The following is an 18,808-nucleotide window of genomic DNA, read 5'->3' on the forward strand; positions in this document are numbered from 1 at the left end:
AAAAAGAAAGAAAGAAAGAAAGAAAGAAAGAAAGAAGAAAGAAAGAAAGAAAGAAGAAAGAAAGAAAGAAAGAAGAAAGAAAGAAAGAAAGAAAGAAAGAAAGAAAGAAAGAAAGAAAGAAAGAAAGAAAGAAAGAAAGAAAGAAAGAAAACCCCTTCTCCCAGGGATGCCAGGGTGGTTCAGTGGTTGAGCGCCTGCCTTCAGCTCAGGGCGTGATCCTGGGTCCCAGAATTGAGTTCCATGTCAGGCTCCTGCAGGGAGCCTGTTTCTCACTGTCTCTGCCTCTCTTTCTGTGTCTCTCATAAATAAATAAAATCCTAAAACAAAACAAAACTAAAACCCTTCTCCTGCGCTGATTCTTAGAAACGGCCCCAAAAATGTGGCTCAGTACTGGCTGACAGAATTCAGAGCCGAAGGCTACAGTTTCAGGCTAATCATCTTCAGCCTCCGTGTCTGGCATGATGATGAGGGGACTGTGGCTTATATATTTTCCCTAGATGTTTCTTGATGGCCAATGATAGGACAGCAAGGAGGGCTGCTCAAATCTTGCATCCCCTTTCTGGGCACTGCCATCTGTGAGACGGTGGTGTGGGGCTGGCAGAGCTGTGCCTGGTGCAGAGCAGAAGCAGGGAGCTCCGGTGGTGCTGACCTCCTCTCCGTGAGAGCATTGCGGCTAAAATGGAGAATAATCTGATGAAGTGGGTCTGGTTGCTTTTCTGTCTCCTCCTCCTCCTCCTCTTCCTCCTTGGGGGATTTCTACACAAATTAAGGCAGACAGGTTTTAGGCATGGATTGCAGCACATGCCACAAAAACGCATGCGAACAAAGAAGGTAAAGCGCAAGGTACAGAGTGCATCAGATAAAAGCACAAAGAGAAACCACTATGTCATGTGTTTATTTCAGGACAAGAAGCCCCAAGGATGCAAGGTTTGGGACATAAATATATATTGTTCTCAGCCAATCAGAGAAACATTGCCATTTCAGGTTCAAACGAGATGAAAGGAAAAGCAATAGCCTGGCCACAGGGGAGGAGCTGCAGACCCCCGTCAGCAGAACTCTCATGCAAGTCCTGGGCACCTGAGTTCAGGAGGGAAGCCCTGGAGAGCCCCCCGAGAGGCTGGATCTCTTAGCCACACCTGAAATTTCTCTTGGAGAGCTGGGCTGGAAATATGGGGTGGACGGTGGGGTGGGGAGGGGAGGGTGATAGAGCACTGGGGCCATTTGAGACCTGACGCTATTCTAGACTCAACCCATCTAGACATTTCTTTCTTAACTTCACTGTTGATTCTAGAAACCTTATTGTTCCTGAGAGATGCCATCCTGGAGCGGCAAGCCTTGCAGTGTCTCCTCTTATTATTAAGTCTTTTCCCAATCTCCTTTTATAGAAAAGGAAATAGCACCTGATGCAAGAGGTAAATGTGAGTCTCTAGCAGCGGCAGAGCCTGCAGGGTGTACCATACTTAGGAAATTGGTGAGAACTACATAGGCTGCGTGAATGGTTCAGAAGTGGAGGCCAAAAGGATGCTGTCAACTTCACACTAATCAAGAAACTGGTAAAATCAAGGAACTGTCACTCTCACTGATGGGAGTGTAGGAAAAGAACAAAGACAAATGTAAGGAATAAAGGGTCAAAAGCAAAAAAGAGGGGAGAAGGAAAAGAAACAGAGGGAGATGGAAAGAGAAACAGGAGAAAGACTGAGAAACACAGAGCAAGAGTATCAGAGAGAGTAAGGGATAAGAGAAAAAATAAATGGGAGAGATAAGTAGGATTAAAGAAACAAAACAACAAACAAAACCGTGGCTTGGCCAAAGGAGAAGAGGGCTTATTTTCTGTCTGCACCACAATGAGGCTCTGCAGTGCTTCTGCAACAAGCTTTTCTCCCTTGCGTGTCGTCTTAAGTAGTTTCAAAGCATGAAGTCTGTTAGAGACAGGGCATGATGAATTTTCTGAAGGGCCAGACCCAGAAACGTGGGGTACGGGAAGGGGACTCAGACACGCCTTCCCTAAAGCAGAGCTACTGACTGGAAATGCAGAGTCTTGGTTACGGCTGGGGTGGGGGAGGGGGTGCCTCCTGCAACCGACGGTGCTCAAAACTTAACTTAGCATGAACTTCCATTGCATGGCTGCGCATCCCAAGAAATATTAGTTGTTAGTGATGAGGAGGAGGATGATAACAGTACTAGCACCTCCAGGGGAAAGTCATCCTCTACCTCTTACGACTATTATCAGGGCCTCCTCTGGTAATTTCTACAGTTAGTTCTTTCCAAATTGATGTGCCCAGTTCTTTGTGAATGTTTAACTGTTGCAACACACACACACACACACACGCACGAATACAAAAGTCAGTTTCACTCACACCCACGTCTGCTTCCAGCTGAGTCAGTACTTACAGCCAAATCCTGTACTAGTTTCTCTTCAAAGGAATACTCCTCTGTTTCTATCCAAAATCTCTGATAGCCATGGAGGAAGAGGTTAATGGAGCGGTGCCTGAGCGGAAGGGTTGAGAGTGAGGTCAACAGGGATCCGTGGGGACACCTTGCTTTAGTCTGGGTGGTTAACAGTTAGTAAGCAGGACAGACTTTTGTACAATTCTTGTCCTCTCATTGGTCAGAGGAGCCAGCAGTACACCAGAGACATTTGTTTCAAGGAAACCAGAACCCTCTAACTTGCCAGTTGGTGAATGTCTAGAACACCTTTGGAGTGAAATAATGATGCTTAGTAGGAGACCCGATAGTAATTGTAATCCTATTCTGCTCACAAGGGGTCTCTCCTACCTTTCTCCTCTAACTAGAAATAATTTATTGGGCCAAGAAACAGTCCCGAAGTATTTGCTTACTATGGCAGTGTGGTTATCCCTTCTGTCCAGGTAATCCCACCTAAGTCGTGCTGACAGTGAGTGGTTTAGTCTCAGCCCTGCTAAAAGCAGCAGACCGTGGGTCCTCTAGAGGGTCTCCAAGGAACTCTATCTCCAAGGTACCCGGCTCTTCCTTAGGGAGGTGAGACTCAGGTGTGCTGCCCCATAACTCCTGTGAGCCTCATGGATTCTGGTTGTGGCCCCCATACCTGGGAACACTGATTAACTGCCAAGAGCCACTCAGTCTCGATAAGCCAGGACTAACTCCTGGGAGGATGACACTGAGTAGCAATTAATTTATTACCAAATATGAGGATCCTGGTGAGGCAGGAAAGAGAAAAAAGGATGATGCAGGTCAACACCAGAGTTATCCAGACCTGGCTATGGTTTCTGGTAGAGCCCAACCATTGCCATCCTTCTTCCAATTCTGACCAATCAGAGTACTTTTTAAAAATTGTACAAATTTGTGTTTTTATGGTAATGTTAAATCATGGTCAAGGAGGGAGGAGTGTGCAGAAAATGAGCAGGTCTCTCCACAGGTTACATTACCATTAAAATGGGTATTAGCCTGTCATACTGAGTTTTTTCATTAACCTTTTCCAGCCAAACCCGTTGAAAGGTGCTCAGGAAGAAATTATTAATTTTGTGTCTGGAGAAAAGCACACAGGTTGTCTTTTAAAAACTAACATCAGAGAAATAGTTCCCACATAATCAAATAAACCCCTCTAGCCCTTTAATATGGACAACTCCATGCAGTTTCAATTATGACAAGATGGAGAAAGGAGTGATTTTTACCATCAGCTTCTTAGCTTTTATTATTGTTGTTAGAAACTCTACCTGTGCTCCTCCATACTAGGGGGAAACCTAGGGATGGGGCAGGCCGCACTTCATCAAACACAAGATGAATCCCTCAGCTTACTGTTGCCCATCCAGGGGCAGAACTGCTAAAGGAGTAACCAAAATAGGAGAGGGTGGTCCTAGTGTTTTGAACAAATTTAGGAAAAAAAAAAAAAAAAAGCTTCTTTGGCGAGATGTAATTTTTGCCCTGTTGGCCCTGGAGATGTGCTTAGGGCTGAGCCCTTCTGGAGTTTCGATTAGCACATCAGGCCTGAATCTCTACCCGAAAAGAAAGGAAATTCTTTTTGGAGTGTCACCACTCCAGGAAACAGATAAAAATCCTGTGTACTTCTGCTTTCTCTACGGGGTTGTGAACTCTAATTGGTTGCCAGGATGTCAGTGGTCTCCATAGCCATGATGACTATTTGTCTTCATTTTTTGGCTTTTTATTCTTGAATTCACTTGATTTTATGGTACCTCATCCTCTTCCAAAGACACTCTCCTGTTTTCTCAAGAGGCCTGTAGAAGCAGGTATGTGTCTCCCAGGCCATGACTCTCCACTCTCCTCAAAGACCCTATGGGGAAAGCTCCATTGGCCAGCTGGCCCAGCACAGGGTGAAAGGCACTCTGGACAAACGGTGGCCACGAAGCACAATCTGATGAAGCCAGTGTCACGCAGAGGCAAGTCTTTTATCTGGTATTCCAAGGAAACATTTCTTTACGTAGGATTCTCAAGATACTTTTCCGACTCAGTTTAATTTTCCTGACCAGGTGAGGATGGTTCATGCTAATTTGCAAGTTGAGAAAGCAGAGACTGATACTCAATTTGCAGTTCTGTTTACTGATCTCAGGTCCAATCTTGCAGACCCTGCAATCAACCTGAGGACAGGAGAGCTGCCACATCACCAGTGACACTGAGGCAAGTCTCAGTGGTCAATATTTGCCCAATCTGCATGGATACTCTGCCCTATTTTAATACAGCACATTCCAGAAAAGCCTTCACATATTTCTGACTGCAGAGTGTAGACTAACCATGCAGATAAGGCAATGTGCCCATCACTGGCCTCTTAGGACATCTCTAGCCAGGGCCCTTTCTTCATCTTGAATGTAAATACACTGTGCTCAAGGATTCTCGAGTTACACTTCCTGACCTGCTGAGGACACCTAGTTATTTGGGGGCCATTCAAGTATCTCATCATAGAAATACCATTTGGGGTAAAGCTTTTTAGAAAGAGCTCTTTCTCCAGGGTTCCTCTACATCCTCACAAAGGACCCCACCTCTGTAAAACTAAGAGCTTCCATATGCTTACTGAGCCTACTTGAGGGTGTAAGATAATGAGCTAAAGCAGGCAGGGGTCACTAGGGAATCATAGCCATTTTTAGTTTTTTGCTTACCTGGACTGCCTTAGCAGGCCATTATACTATATGCAGACTGTGATGGCACCATGTATGGAGGACTCTGGTTTCTACCCCTCAGATCATGAGTGTCCATGCTAGCACAGCTCTGGGAGGATACCTCAATTCCCATCACTGGCTCCCATGCCAGAAGAAAAGGACAGAATACTTGCCTGGGCAGGTTATAGAGAGGGGCCATCCTGAAACAGGCCACCACTGCCCGTTTCCGCTGCTTTGACAACAGTTTGTGCCAGACCGCCTTCTTGGATCTCAAAGGCTGTTCCACCTGAACAGAAATCACACAGGTAGGTGCACACTAGGCTAACTGGGTGGCAGGAGGTAGTCGCCTGCAGGCCAGACATCTCAACCCTGGAAGAATTTCGATTTCTCAACTATAGTCAGCAAAATGTCCCAGCAGCAAATGATTTGGCCTGTGGAGGTCTGAGGTTTTCTTCCTCCTCCCAACTGCTTTTGGATGTTTATTACTTAAGAGCAGTTTTACAACTGGTACGGGATTTGAATGGGGTCATTTGATCTAAAAGCAAAAATTTGTAACCAAAAAAGAAATCAAAACAAAACAGAACAAAAAACCTCGAAGGGGAAAGAATTGAGGAGTCTGCTATATGAGGCATGAAGATGACATCTGGGAGTGAGCTCGGATGATTGTTCTTCCTTTTTTGTTTTTTTTTTCCCCCTTTTTTTGGGGGTCTTATGAGAACACTCCTAACTAAGAGCTGAGTGTGGAGAGAGACTTTATATTTGCCAGCATGGTCTTGTTTCCTCGGTCCTCAGGGTAGATGCTCCTTACCTGCTCCAGGTGGAAGACAGCTGCTGAAATTCTCTGTACACGTTCTACAGTCTTTTCTGGATTGAACGGTTCTTCACTCTTTAAAACATCTTTGTAGAGGTTCAGCTGCCACTTTACTGCTGGGTCATCAGACTGAAAAATAAAGCACACACAAGGTGAGCAATCCCTGTTCTCCTTTAACTTAAAAAGCTTTTGCTCATGTGGTTTCAGAGGAATTGAGACTCTTGTTTCACTGCTTCTTTCTTGTTTTCTCTATTACCTTCAGTGAAACATTATAGATCTATATAGAAAATTCTCATTCTAGTCCGCATCTCTTAACTCTTGTCATATGTCCATCCCTTTCTCTCTGTACCTCATTCTAACTTCCTGAAAGTGATCTTCCAATTCATAGATTCTCTTTTCAGCTGCACCTAGCTTATTTTTTTAGTCTACAAATTGATTTTTAATTTTGATTAATTCTTTTAATTTTTGTAATCACTATATGGCTCTTGATCAATTCCATATTCATTCTCTTTTTAAAAAACACTATCCAGAGGCACCTGCTGGGCTCAGTTGGTGGAGTATGCAACTCTTGATCTTGGGGTTGTAAGTTTGAGCCCCACATTGGGAACAGAGAACACTTAAAAAAAAAAGTCCAAGTCTTGCTTTATGGATACTATTGCTATGCTTAGCTCTTTAAGTATTTCAATCACACTTATTTTTTAATTTCCTTCTGCAGTTTCTTAGGCTTAAATTCTTCCCTTTGTTGCATTTTCCGACTCTCTAATGGTGGTAGATTTTCTTTCAGGTTTTTTTTTTTTTTTTGTAAGCATGACTTTGGCTTCAAGAGTTTTATTTATTGGCATGTCAGTCCATATTCTAAGAGGTAGAGAGTCTCCAAGTAGTTTTATGGTTGTCTCTGCAGGGGATTTATAGGTTTTATTGGTTTAAGGCTAATTTTATATTAGTTTTTTGCTTTACATCTGTGCAGAGCATGGATAGTTAGGTCCCACACTCCTTTTCCTTTAAGGTTATTAAAAACCTCAGCCTCTAAGAAACATATCTGGTTTAGAAAGCTCAACAAGTTTTCCCAATTGTGTCAACTTCTTCTCATTCCTGTGATTTAGAGTGTCTTCTTTATTCTGGCACTTGGGATTTATTTTTACTGCCTTTTTTGTAGTATATTTTCTCTGCTATCTCCATATGTTTGGGATGGAAAGAAGTGGTGGTTTGTGTCAGCTTAATCTTCCATCTAGGGCATAATATATTTGAGGAAAAGGGTTGTTCAGATTCACAGGCCTGGAAAAAAGAATCTCAAATAGCCTTTAAAATCAAAGTTTGTTTGTTTTTGGTTTATACCAACTCCACAGAGCTACTTTGTCAGGATGTGCTAAAATTCCCCCAGGTGTCCATTTCCTTATTTAACAAGGTTCACAGTAAGTCAATTTGAGACCTAATGTAACCCCCTGCAGGAGCTGGATGTTCACACAGTGGTAGGTAGGAAGACAATACCTCATTAAATGCCTTTGCACCCTCTTTGTCACAGTAAAGGAAAGAAAAAAAATTAAGGGCAAAAACTCTCCCCCCCTCCACCCATGCCCCCCAAACAAAAGCGAAGATTAAAGGCAGAGAACTAATCCTACCAACTAAACACCTGTATTTGGAGCCAGTTTTTAGAACACATTAAAGAGAGCATCAGTAAACTAATCAGAGGGGTGGCACCCTACAGCCCAAGGGACGCCTTCTTGAGCTCTCTTCCCACCACCTCACCTTTTCCTGCAGGTGCAAGTTGTTCCGCAGATGTTCCTTCACCTCTTCATCCGTGTCCCTCTATGGAAAGAGATGCTAAATATTATTCCTAGAGGTCCCTGGGGGAAATGTACTGCAGGGCCGGGGAAAGGGTGGACAGTGCTTGGCAGTTTCACTGGGATCTTCATTATAAGAACAAAAGAAAAATTACACATATGTACAAGGGGCACATGCTCTCCAGGCAGCTCTAGAGATGAGGAGAGGAGGCTGTGCTTCCCCCGGTTGACCCTGCGGCTGGAGCACCCCACCACTGCCATAGGACCTGGGACTCACAGCGCCGTAGCGGGCCTTGGCAAGGGAGATCAGCTCCTGATCGCCCGGTGTGCACATATTCAAACCAATGGGCAGCATCTTCTTGAGCGCGGCCACGATGAGAGAGGTCTGGATGGAATACAAGTCTCCCCTCCGCTTGGTCTTCCTCCGTTCCTGGTCCTGGCCTCCAGACTGGGGGAGCAGGCAGGGGCAAACAGAGGGGCTCAGAGATTCCGACGGGACCAGCGTCCCCTTGCAGGCGGCCTGCCACATCTCCCAGCACAGTGCACCCACTGTGTGAGGGACCCCGGGGCCGCCCCACGGACCTGCTGGACCACACCCTGCCCTTGTGCGCACACCCACAGGACTGTGCAAGCACCCACAGTACCAACACCTACAGTCTTGGCTGCCTTGTTTTGGGCCAAATGAACAGATAAACTGGTGGTGCTGTTGTTTTACAAAAAGAATGATGTGATAACTGGTAAAATGGCCCCAGGAAAGACTGGGGAATCCTGATGCCGAGGTGTCAGCGAACAGGTGCAGGAGCATGTAGGGCAGGACCACGGCTCTGGGGTCAGGGCGGAAGCCGGGGTTTTGGAGCACCACAGCCCCCCAACCTCCACCTCCAGGCAGCAAACACCCTACAGGGAAAGGGAAGACCCAGAAGGGGTCCACGTTGGTACCTGGTTGGAGAAAGTTGTGGGAACGCTGCGGAAAGCAGAACTCTCCAAGTCTGTGAGGGCATGCCTGCCCCCCGCGGAACCCCCACCCTCACAGTGAGGCCCTCCGGTGGAGCAGGCTTCTGAGGGGCTTCGAGGCACTGGACTGAGCCACCCAACCGAGAACTCTCAGTGTCCCGGCCACAGCCACGTGGGTGGGCCCTCAGGGACAGGCCCTGGGTTGGCCGGGTTGGTGTGGAGTCAGCTCTGAGGAGCACGCTGCCCTCCCGGGGCCCCAGCTAGATGCCAGGAGCACGGAACCAAGGTGGGGACTGTGAGGGAGAGAAATGGGGCTCCACGGAGCTCTGCTCTGTGAGCTGCTTGAGGAGTGTCTGCAGGAACAAGGGGGTGGTGCTGTGGTTGGTTTATGGGGACAAGGACACTGGGCCCTGGGAGTGAAGGAGGCCAGATGCCACTACTGGAGTGGTTGTGTAAGACCAGGGACAGAACTCCTCTTCTGAGGCCCTGGTTTTCTGGGAGGAGAGGAGGGCGGGAATTAACACCGCCTTGGGACCTCTCTCTTTAAATGACTTGACTTTTAAAGTGTGAAAGAGGTTCGGAATCATTAATGGACACTCTTAAAATGGATGTGATTTCTTTCACCCAGCTTGTGGCAACTGTGCCTTCAGGGGGTGACATCACAGCCACCGCAGTGGAGCTCCAGGCTGGTAAACCCCAGGCTGGTTGTGGGGAACCTTGTGCCCAGTGCTCCAAAATAGCAGGCCAGGCCAGGCCAGCGGTGGGAGGGGCCGTGAGGAACATGTGCAGGGGTTAGGAAATGAGGCTTACAGAAGGCGGCTTCCTGTGTTCTAGAACACAGTGGAAAGTGGAAGCTGCTTCCCTTGAACACCCTGGAGAATTCTCTCATTTACTGAGTTGCTTGCGAGGTTCCTTACATATTCCACCATCAGGCATAAAATTAAAAAGGTTGTGCCTAAAGTAAAACTCCTTTTTGGTCCACATTACCCTTGAAAATCATCCATAAAGGCTAGAACCCCATTTTGCATACATAAGCTCTGATGTGCCCTGTACATATAAATGTAAAAGGTGAATGGTATCAAGTAAATAGTAAAATGTAACTCTGTAGATTTGATACAGAATTCAAATAATTTCTTGCTCATTCTATTTTATTTGGCCAATCTCATGTTCTTATTATAAATGCTGCATATGTAATGTGACTCTGATGTACCTACCACTTAAATAAAGCACTTCTAATCCTCCCAGTTAACTCTTGATACAAAACTAAGGCTGTTATATAAGTGAGAACATGATGCTCAGGGAAGATAGGTGATTTTCCCAAGGTCACACAGCAGGTAAGCATCTGGGTCAGTCAACATCCAGATCCAAGCTGACATGGCCATGGCTTCATTTCCCTCTTCTAACTGAGAGCTGCATGTGATCTGGTTCCTGCACATCTCCCTTTCTCTGCCACATAACTTAGGGTAGCACACCACATTAATGAATTGAGAGAAATACTTCCAACTTATAATCTGTATGGGTCACTAGAAAGCTGTCCTAGGGTTTATTCCACCATATGCATGGTTTTTATTTTTTTGCAAAAACACATGGTCACCTGATTTCAAATTCTGAAGGTTAATCCTTGGAAAACTCTTTGAATCATGGGAATCTTGCACAAGAGGCAGAGATACAGTGTAAAAGGACTGGGACCATGGACCCACATAGGATCCTGACCCTATGTGGTACAGCAGAGGAAGAAGTGAGCCTCCTGGGCTCTCAGGCCCTGTCGGCATCCCTATCTCTGTCAGTGTGCTGGCTGCAGAGTGGACAGCTGGGGAAGAGAGCAGAGATAGCAAGGAGACCTCAGTTAGGGTGAGGCTTGACTGGCTTTCCTGGCTTCCCCATTCCAAGGGTGGGTAGGCCTACATTCACTCTTTGACGGGCAGGTGTCTTCCCTGGAGCAGGCCTGAGGGGGACCTCCAGGTGGGAAGATCCGTTCTGTACCACCCCCATGGTGAGCACAGTGCAGAGGGTGGCCAGAGCCTGGCACCTCTAATACTAGGACAGAAAAGACACGTCATGCATTTGACCTGTACCTTTACTTGCATGGCCTGTGTGGGAAGACAAAAGAAAAGAAACAAGAAGAGTCAGTAAAAGCAGAGGTCCAAGGCACAAAGTAGCACATGTTAGTCATAGCTTCTTAGATCCCATTTCTCAGCCACCACAACAGAAATTCAACAGTTCTGGAAGCCAGTTGAGCATGGCATGAAGAGTGAGTGAGAGGTTAGGATGGAAGTTAATTTGGCCAAAAGGACTTACACCCAAACCAAACAATATACCTCCACCCCCAAGGCAAGACTGGCCTCCCTGAGAATGTGCTGCTCAGACCCAGGTGGGCTTCAGGTTTGGCTGCACACACCAACCCTTTACATCTAGAGCCTTTCCCCTCCCACCTCCCTCTTTTCACCTGGGTGGGCTGTAGACAATCTGTCACGTAACCAAAAACCCCAAAACTTTCTTTCCTCCTTCCACCCACCACATTATCACCTCCAGCAGATCTGTGGTTGTGAAAAGAGAAGGAAGAACAGAGCTAAGGGGCAATGTGCGCTTCCACTAAAAAGAGGTTTGCTAAAAAAAAGTACCCTAGGAATATCCAGGGTAATTCAGGATTGGCCCACTGCCCAAAGCATGGAGCATCTTTCCCTCTGGTGCTGTGATCTTTAAATAAATCTTAGGTCACAGCCTCTTTCATGCTAGAGGTTCCATTCTTTTCTTTTCTTCACATATTGCTAAGATGGGTTAACTCCTTGGATTTCTCTAATACTCACAATGCTGGAAATATTTTCTTTTTACTTTAAAATTTTATACTTTCCAAAGAGAAATTTATTAATTCCTAGACCATCAAAATCTTTCCATTTCCCTACACATTATCAACAGTAGTTTATGATCAAACAGATGATTTTATGTGTGAATGTAAGGACAAAACATAGACTCTTGTGGGAAAGGAAATTTAAGGACACATGGTGGATGGTGTGTTGCACTGAGACAGCACAGGGAGAGGCTTCTAAAAGCAGGCAAGCCTGCACCATTGAAGTTCTTATCCCCACTAAAAGGGTAAGTGAGGTGAAGACAAGTAAACCCAACATTAGATTAGTGAGAAACGTGAATTTCCAGAAGCCAGTCTGAGAATGAGAAAGCAACAGAAAGAGAGAAAGCAAAGGAGGGAAGGGTGCAGGAGGGAAGGATAGAGAAGGGAAGAGTGGGAGGGGAAGGGGGAGAGAGGGAGATAGAGACATGGAGAGAGATGGAGAAGGGGAAAGGTAGGGAGGAGGGGAGAGTATGGGAGCTGCACAATTGTCAGAGCAAGAGGAATATAAACAGAGTGACAAAGATGGGTGGTAGAGGGGATGAGAGAGAGGAGAGTGAGCAACTGGGGAGATGGGTGTAAGAAGCGAACTCCCACATGTAGGTCTGAGTACCCTTGAAAATATCAGCCTCGAAAATCTTCCTTCTCCTTTTTCAATACACTGAAATCACACTCACAGGGTGGAGAGGCTTTCAACAACAAGGAGCTCTGATACCTCCTGCCTTACAACTCTATTTTTACTCATAATCTTGGTTAAGAGACTGGCATTTCTTGGGCTAAACACGTTCTAACTTACCATTCCCTTCCGAGGAAGCTGCTGACATTTTTTCCAGAAAACAAAACAAGTTTAAAAACAAAAGAAAATAAAAAACACTTGCTCAGCTTAGTTACATTTAGCTTGACATATATTTGCAAACCGGTGTTATATAAAGAAAATATACAATGAACTCTCCAAAAATACCTGCTTTCATTGCCAGAAAAATAACACATCTGTGAACTGGTCTTCAGTTCATCAAAGTATAAATAGCGTGGCCCACTGTATTATTTTGTTTCTGCCTCCCTCTCCATCTGCAATGGCGTGTGCAGTGTGTATAGGCATGCAGCATTCCAGTACACAGGTCTCTGCAGCTACTGCCATATGCACTGAGACCAACTTCATTTATACAACACCAGAGTCCAGGTAAGAGTGGAGATAAAAGCAAGCACAAGTGACCATTCTGATTAGGCAGTAGAGAGAGCATCTAATTTTAGGGAGGAAAAGGTTATGAGGACTCAACTGAGGGTAAGAATACCTCCTCTCCATTGTCTCATATGTAGCTCTACCTCTATAACATACCAGAGAGGGCTATGAGTTGCTACGTACTGGAGGCAGGGTAAAGGGGCCTCCATCTGAAAGAATGTGCTGCATTTATCTCTATCCTAGAGATGTAGTTCGAAACTGACTTTTTAATTAATTAATTTATTTATTTATTCATTTATTTATTATTATTTTGAAAAAGATTTTATTTATTTATTCATGAGAGACAGAGAGAGAAAGAGAGGCAGTGACACAGGCTGAGGGAGAAGCAGACTCCCTTGCAAGGAGCCTGATGTGGAACTCGATCCCAGATCCCAAGGATCACGCCCTGGGCCAAAGGCAGATGCTCAACTGCTGAGCTGCCCAGGTGTCCCTCAAAACTGACTTTTAAACATAGCATCCGAGTAGAACTGGGAGGAGTCAGGTAGTAAGCTCAAGCCCATTCTACAGATTGGTAAATTGGGGCCCGGAGGAGTTAAATGAATGATGGATGGCTATATCTTCACTCAATGGCTGGACCAAGGGTAGGATATAGCTTCCTTTCAGTCTCTAGTCCTATTTGCTACTATACTTTGTATCTCAACTGAGGCCACAGGATCAATAGGAATGAATACCTGTTTCTCTGAGGAGCAAGGCAAATATCATTTAACATCTGGGGCCCATCCTCACATTCTCAAGACTGTAGGATTGACGCTTTTCCATGTAACTTAGGAAAAACTAGGACACAAGGTCACTGGGAATGAAACAAAAGTGTTTTCTCCTGCAGACAAACCTTACCAACAGGGAAGATGCACAGATTCTGAATATGACCATCCTCGGACAAACATACCCTTTTCCTCACTCAGCAATGCGAATGAACAGAATTTCCAGTTAGTTTGTTAGTAGGTTAGTTTTGAAATGTCATCCTCCGTCACCTCATCTCTTTCCAAGTGTAAACCTAAGGACCCTAAGTAGCCACTCATCACCAGGGCACTGAGATGTCTTTGCCATTTCTGCTCATCATGCTTATGTCAGAGTCATTTCCATTGCTTTGCTGCCATCCGCTGACAGTAACAATGGATACTAGCTGGTTCAGCCCAGAGCCAGGGGCTCCACCCCAAGGTGAAGGCAGCAGGAAATCTCTCTGGGATTTATTGAATTTCTGTAGGTGGATGGAGCCAAAGAAGAGCCAACAATGGCTGTAAGAAGACGACCCTTCGGAGGGATACTTAAGATAAATACCCAAGGATCTGGAGTCTGAAAGATCTTTTTTTTTTTTTTTTTGCAAGATCTTATCTTTGTATATCTCACGTGAGCAGCAGATTGTTTGCCAGAAGTTAAATGCAAAATAAATTTTGGAAAATAAAATAAAATTACCTAAAGCACAAAGGGATCCACTTTAAGTTAGGTTCCTCTGCAGCAAAGACTACTCTTGAATACGAATATATACTTCTGATCGCTTTCCTTTGTATGTGCACAATTTTATATGTCAAACTTTATTAAGCAGTGTATATAAGATTCTCAACTAAGAGTCAACTTTTGGATGCTGGAAGAAGGGTTAGTGTGAACATAGCTAAAAGACAGAAGGGGTGGAAAGTTCAGGGTGGTGGCAGCTAACTAGAGCTACGCACATGTGGTGAAGTTTTCATTTTTGGTTGTTATACCAGCTCCTTGTCTGCAGTTTCACGTACATAGGTCTTCATCTCAAACGGTTATTTGGAAAGATGCTCTAAAGGTTTTGCTACCAACCATTGACTATCATCTTTCCAGAACTGACTTTCACTCCTGAGGGGTCCCCATGCACACTCCACCTTCATGTTCCTCAAAGGCAGCACTGTGCCAGCAATGAGAGAGACGCACATCTCAGGCATTATATCACTTATACTTGACAACATATGGAGTCAACCCTCACTGAGGCACACCTCTCACGAAAACAGTCAAGAGTAAGCCATAACAGCTGGTAATAAAACATCACATTTAAGTCAGTCTTGTATGTATTTATGGGCACCTGCTGAAGTGTATCTGAGACCTCTTTACACTCCAAAGCTGCCCTGTGCAGAGCTGACTCAAGAGGAGCTGGGAGGCCAGGGCCCCCTCCTGTATTCCTGCTACGCCCCTCCCTGTAAGTTACTCTTCTTCTCAGACAGGTATCTGTTATGTCCTTATTTATTTATTTATTGATTGATTTATTTAAAGATTTATTTATTTAAAGATTTATTTATTCATGATAGACAGAGAGAGAGAGAGAGAGAGAGAGAGAGAGGCAGAGGGAGAAGCAGGCTCCATGCTGGGAGCCTGACGTGGGACTTGATCCCGGGACTCCAGGATCGTGCCCTGGGCCAAAGGCAGGCGCTAAACCGCTGCGCCACCCAGGGATCCCCTATGTCCTCTTTTAAACATTTCCTGCGGGAATGACAGACGTTTGAGTTTCTGAATGCAACCCACATGGAAAATAAACAAGGCATTAAGAGGTCAGCACAACTGAAATCAAATAGCTACTGGATGGTCCAGATAGGAGGAAAACAAGCTTACTTTAAGAACATGTGCTAGTGAAGTCTTCAAAGCAAGGTAATTTCCTCATAGCTAAGCAAAAGGTGGCACTAGGTGTGTGTAGTTTTGCAGCTTCACTGTACCAGAAGTAGTTTTATTTTCAAACTAACAGCAGTTTTGGTTTGGGGAACCTCTCGAATGCCTTAGGCAAGTCTTGAAACTTAAACTTTTTGACATACAAACAGCTATTTATTCAGAAAATGTGATGACCATGCTTATTTGAGAGCAGTTTCTTCTGGCTCATTCTCAAAGAAACAATAGTAGAGACTGTTGGTTTTCGTGGTTTGACCTAAATGCAGTATGGAGCTAATCCCTTCATCCATCCAAGATACATAATTTAGGTCAAGATCGAAGAGTCTGTGGAAATGATTTCAATGGACTTACTTTTGACATCTTGCTTTTGCTGTCTCCAGTTAAAAATGCCAAATTATTAATTTCATTCTGAATCACAAAATTTTGCTCTTCCCTCTTGAAGTTCTAAGTCGGGGGATATAAAAAAGCTAACATTACAAGAATGTTTTTGGAGGTCTGTACCTTTCACAGCCATCTCTAAATCCAGGGCCCACATATTCCTTACGTGAGATTTGCACCACAGGATGAAGACCTCAGCCACCATGCGGAAGAGCTGGTCAGAATCAGCATTGGGACTTTTGAGCCAGTTAGATCTAAGGTTAAAAGTAAATAAATATGCATATAAAATTCAGTAATGATTAAAATAGTCACACTAAAAATTAAACCAACATTGGGTATGCACACTTATCCAGATAAAACTACATTCTCACACGAAGGTAATATTCAGATAGAATAGATATCTGTGTACTCCTTATGTGCTTGTAGGTGTGTAATTGTAGATATTTTTGAAGGGCCTACAATACTCATTTTCCATTTTACCAGAGGGTTCAAGGATTATCTTTGCAATAGATTTTAGCAAACAACATTTCAAATTTGTCAAAGGTTGTTTTTGTTTTTTTCTTTTTTAAACAGATGAGGTGATTGTGGTTATACATTCTGTTTTGGGACAGGCCTTCTCTAAGCCATGAGGTTAGCAAGACTAGAAAAGCCTCCGTTAGTATGACATCTAATCTTGTCACTGACACTTGTCAAGACAGTTGTCATTGTAGCTTCTGAAATATGGAGCACTCTAAAAACAGTTCAGGCCTCACATCTTTTCCTCTCAAAGCCAGTTTTATGAATGAAATTTGGAAGACAATACATTTTTCACCATTGTTCTAAGTATATGGGCAGAGACCAAACATTTCTTATGCCCTCTGAAATGGTTTAGAAATTCCCTATAAATAGCATGACTCACTTTTCTTTCTTTTTTTTAAATTAAAATCCAGACCAGGTTAAGAATTTCACAGTGGCAGCAAGGAGGCTAAATTGCAGTAGAATTCAGTCATTTCCTAAAAGTAGTCTTGCCTCTAAGTATCTTACATATTGGATCAAACTGTATTTTGAAAGGGCTAGGTGAGGTGCCATTTTCAAATATCTGTGTAAAGTAACACAGTAGAAGTTAAATCATCTTTCATTCTTAGGTTAAAGAAAACTTTAGTTCTCATGAATGGTCTGAAAAATCCATCGTCCCTTGGTGCATGCAGGGTAACAGCTATCAAAAGCCAGTTCCATAAGCCTTGGGACACCACACTGAATTGTCCTGGGCAACCTGCACCTTCTGCTCATTCGTGGAGAGCACCGGGCTAAGGAGGAAAGGGGAAGACTCATGAGGCCAAGGCCACCTTTGGACCCCTCTCTTGTCTCCTCCATTCCTTATTGCCTTGAGTTCTAGCCTCAAGGACATGCTTATGTTTCTTGTGTTCTACCTCAACTAGCCTCTCCTTTACATGGCAGATGCTGCAGGTTGTCTACCCCATACTCATCCTCCTCTTCTTCCTTAGGAACAAAAGTCCATTTTATCCAGGATGCATTATGTCTGCTGCAGACCACATGACCCAGCCTCCCTTGAGGGATAGCCATGTAACTAAGTTCTGATCAATGAGATGGAAGTGAAGTTGTTGGATGGACCTTCTGGAAAGGCTCTCTAAAAGGGGATCAGATAGCAGAAGATGCCCTTTGCCTTCCCCCTGTTGCTTTCATACCTCCTGCCCAGAATGAAAATATGATGGCTCAGACTATATTTCTTATTTTTTTTTAATTTTTTATTTATTTATGATAGTCACAGAGAGAGAGAGGCAGAGACACAGGCAGAGGGAGAAGCAGGCTCCATGCACCGGGAGCCCGACGTGGGACTCGATCCCGGGTCTCCAGGATCGCGCCCTGGGCCAAAGACAGGCACCAAACTGCTGCGCCACCCAGGGATCCCCTGGCTCAGACTATAATTGGCACACTGTACCATTAGGTAACTTCAAGGACAGAAGCCAGTGTTTAGAATGGAAAGACAGAGGAATGAGGCTCTTTAATGAGGAGCAATCGCACTGGCTCTGGATTGAGTATCTCTGGACTTTGTGAGATTTATCTTCTAGTTTCTTTAAGCCACTACAATCAGGTATCCATTATCAGCAGCCAAATGCAATCCAAACTTGAGGCTTGAGATTGGCAATGCTTTCTTATTCCATTCATGTTGATTTTTCAGGATCAAGTATCAAGTTTTGTCAGAACTGCCAGCTATTCATTCCTCAGTATTTTGGTTTAAGTGAGCTTTGTAAGTTTGCACTGTGCCCTGAGTGGGAAGAGGTGAGGGGTCACCTCTCCAGCCAAGGAAAAGTACAGCACAGGGTGTGTGAGCAGCAGGAGCTCTGAAAACAACAAGTGAGGTGAACATTTCCTCACAGAAGATGGAAGGAGATTCTGATCCCTTTGCCTTCCACAGGAACGCAGAGTTCAGTGAATGAATTTTGTTTTCAATACCCTTTTTCTTCTAGGAGGCGTATTTTTGCCTCTTATTTCTAGTGAGGTTCTTTCTTCAGGTTCAGAGTGGTAGGTATGAATGAAGGATACCTCACCCCATATTTCCCCAGGCACACAAACTCACACCTCTCTGATATTTGCAGGTGAACAGAAGATCCTGACCTCACCTCTCCTATTTGCCCATATCTTTTCTGCCCCCACGATGCAGCCGGGCTCGTCTCCTGCCTGTTCTCCGACTCCCAGAACCCAGATCTCTCTCAGTATCCAGCCACTTGATCCTTTGGGAGGATATTTGGGTCTCTTTTATCACCAAGACTGTATGATGCCAAAAGACAGTCGGAAAAGGCAAGGCTGTAGGTGAGCAAGAAGATTGGGTGTAGAGATAATGATCTGCAGGGAGGTGGATGGCTGAAGCAACGTTAGTGGATGCAATCACTGAGCATATTAGCAGAAAACAAGAAATGCACAAATAAAATCCTGGATGACTGCAAGAGTAGAGAGTTAGATTTCATTTTTGAAATGACAAGTTATCAGGTTTTCAAAGAAAGGAAAGCCAGTTATCAGGCTTTGAAAGAAAGGAAAGCCAGATTCCTACCTTAATGGTCAGGTTGTCTGAGTTAGAGTTAAGAGCTTATCTCA

At 44.5% G+C, this 18,808-nt stretch overlaps 1 protein-coding gene across 2 annotated transcripts in view; it reads right to left on the minus strand.

The window, feature by feature from the left end:
- The window catches only part of RYR3 (ryanodine receptor 3), a 510,816-nt gene that overhangs the window by 41,520 nt on the left and 450,488 nt on the right, over positions 1–18,808 (minus strand). For both annotated transcript variants that reach the window (XM_049104111.1, XM_025473335.3), the window contains exons 68-75: positions 15,882–15,969; positions 15,689–15,781; positions 7,957–8,127; positions 7,645–7,704; positions 5,896–6,027; positions 5,261–5,373; positions 2,392–2,488; positions 650–756 (exon numbers count right to left, since the gene is read on the minus strand). In XM_049104111.1, coding sequence (XP_048960068.1) covers positions 650–756; positions 2,392–2,488; positions 5,261–5,373; positions 5,896–6,027; positions 7,645–7,704; positions 7,957–8,127; positions 15,689–15,781; positions 15,882–15,969 — 861 coding nt within the window. The remainder of the gene's footprint in view (positions 1–649; positions 757–2,391; positions 2,489–5,260; positions 5,374–5,895; positions 6,028–7,644; positions 7,705–7,956; positions 8,128–15,688; positions 15,782–15,881; positions 15,970–18,808) is intronic.

Source organism: Canis lupus, chromosome 30 (assembly GCF_003254725.2).
Source record: "Canis lupus dingo isolate Sandy chromosome 30, ASM325472v2, whole genome shotgun sequence".
NCBI classification, from domain to species: Eukaryota; Metazoa; Chordata; class Mammalia; order Carnivora; family Canidae; genus Canis; species Canis lupus.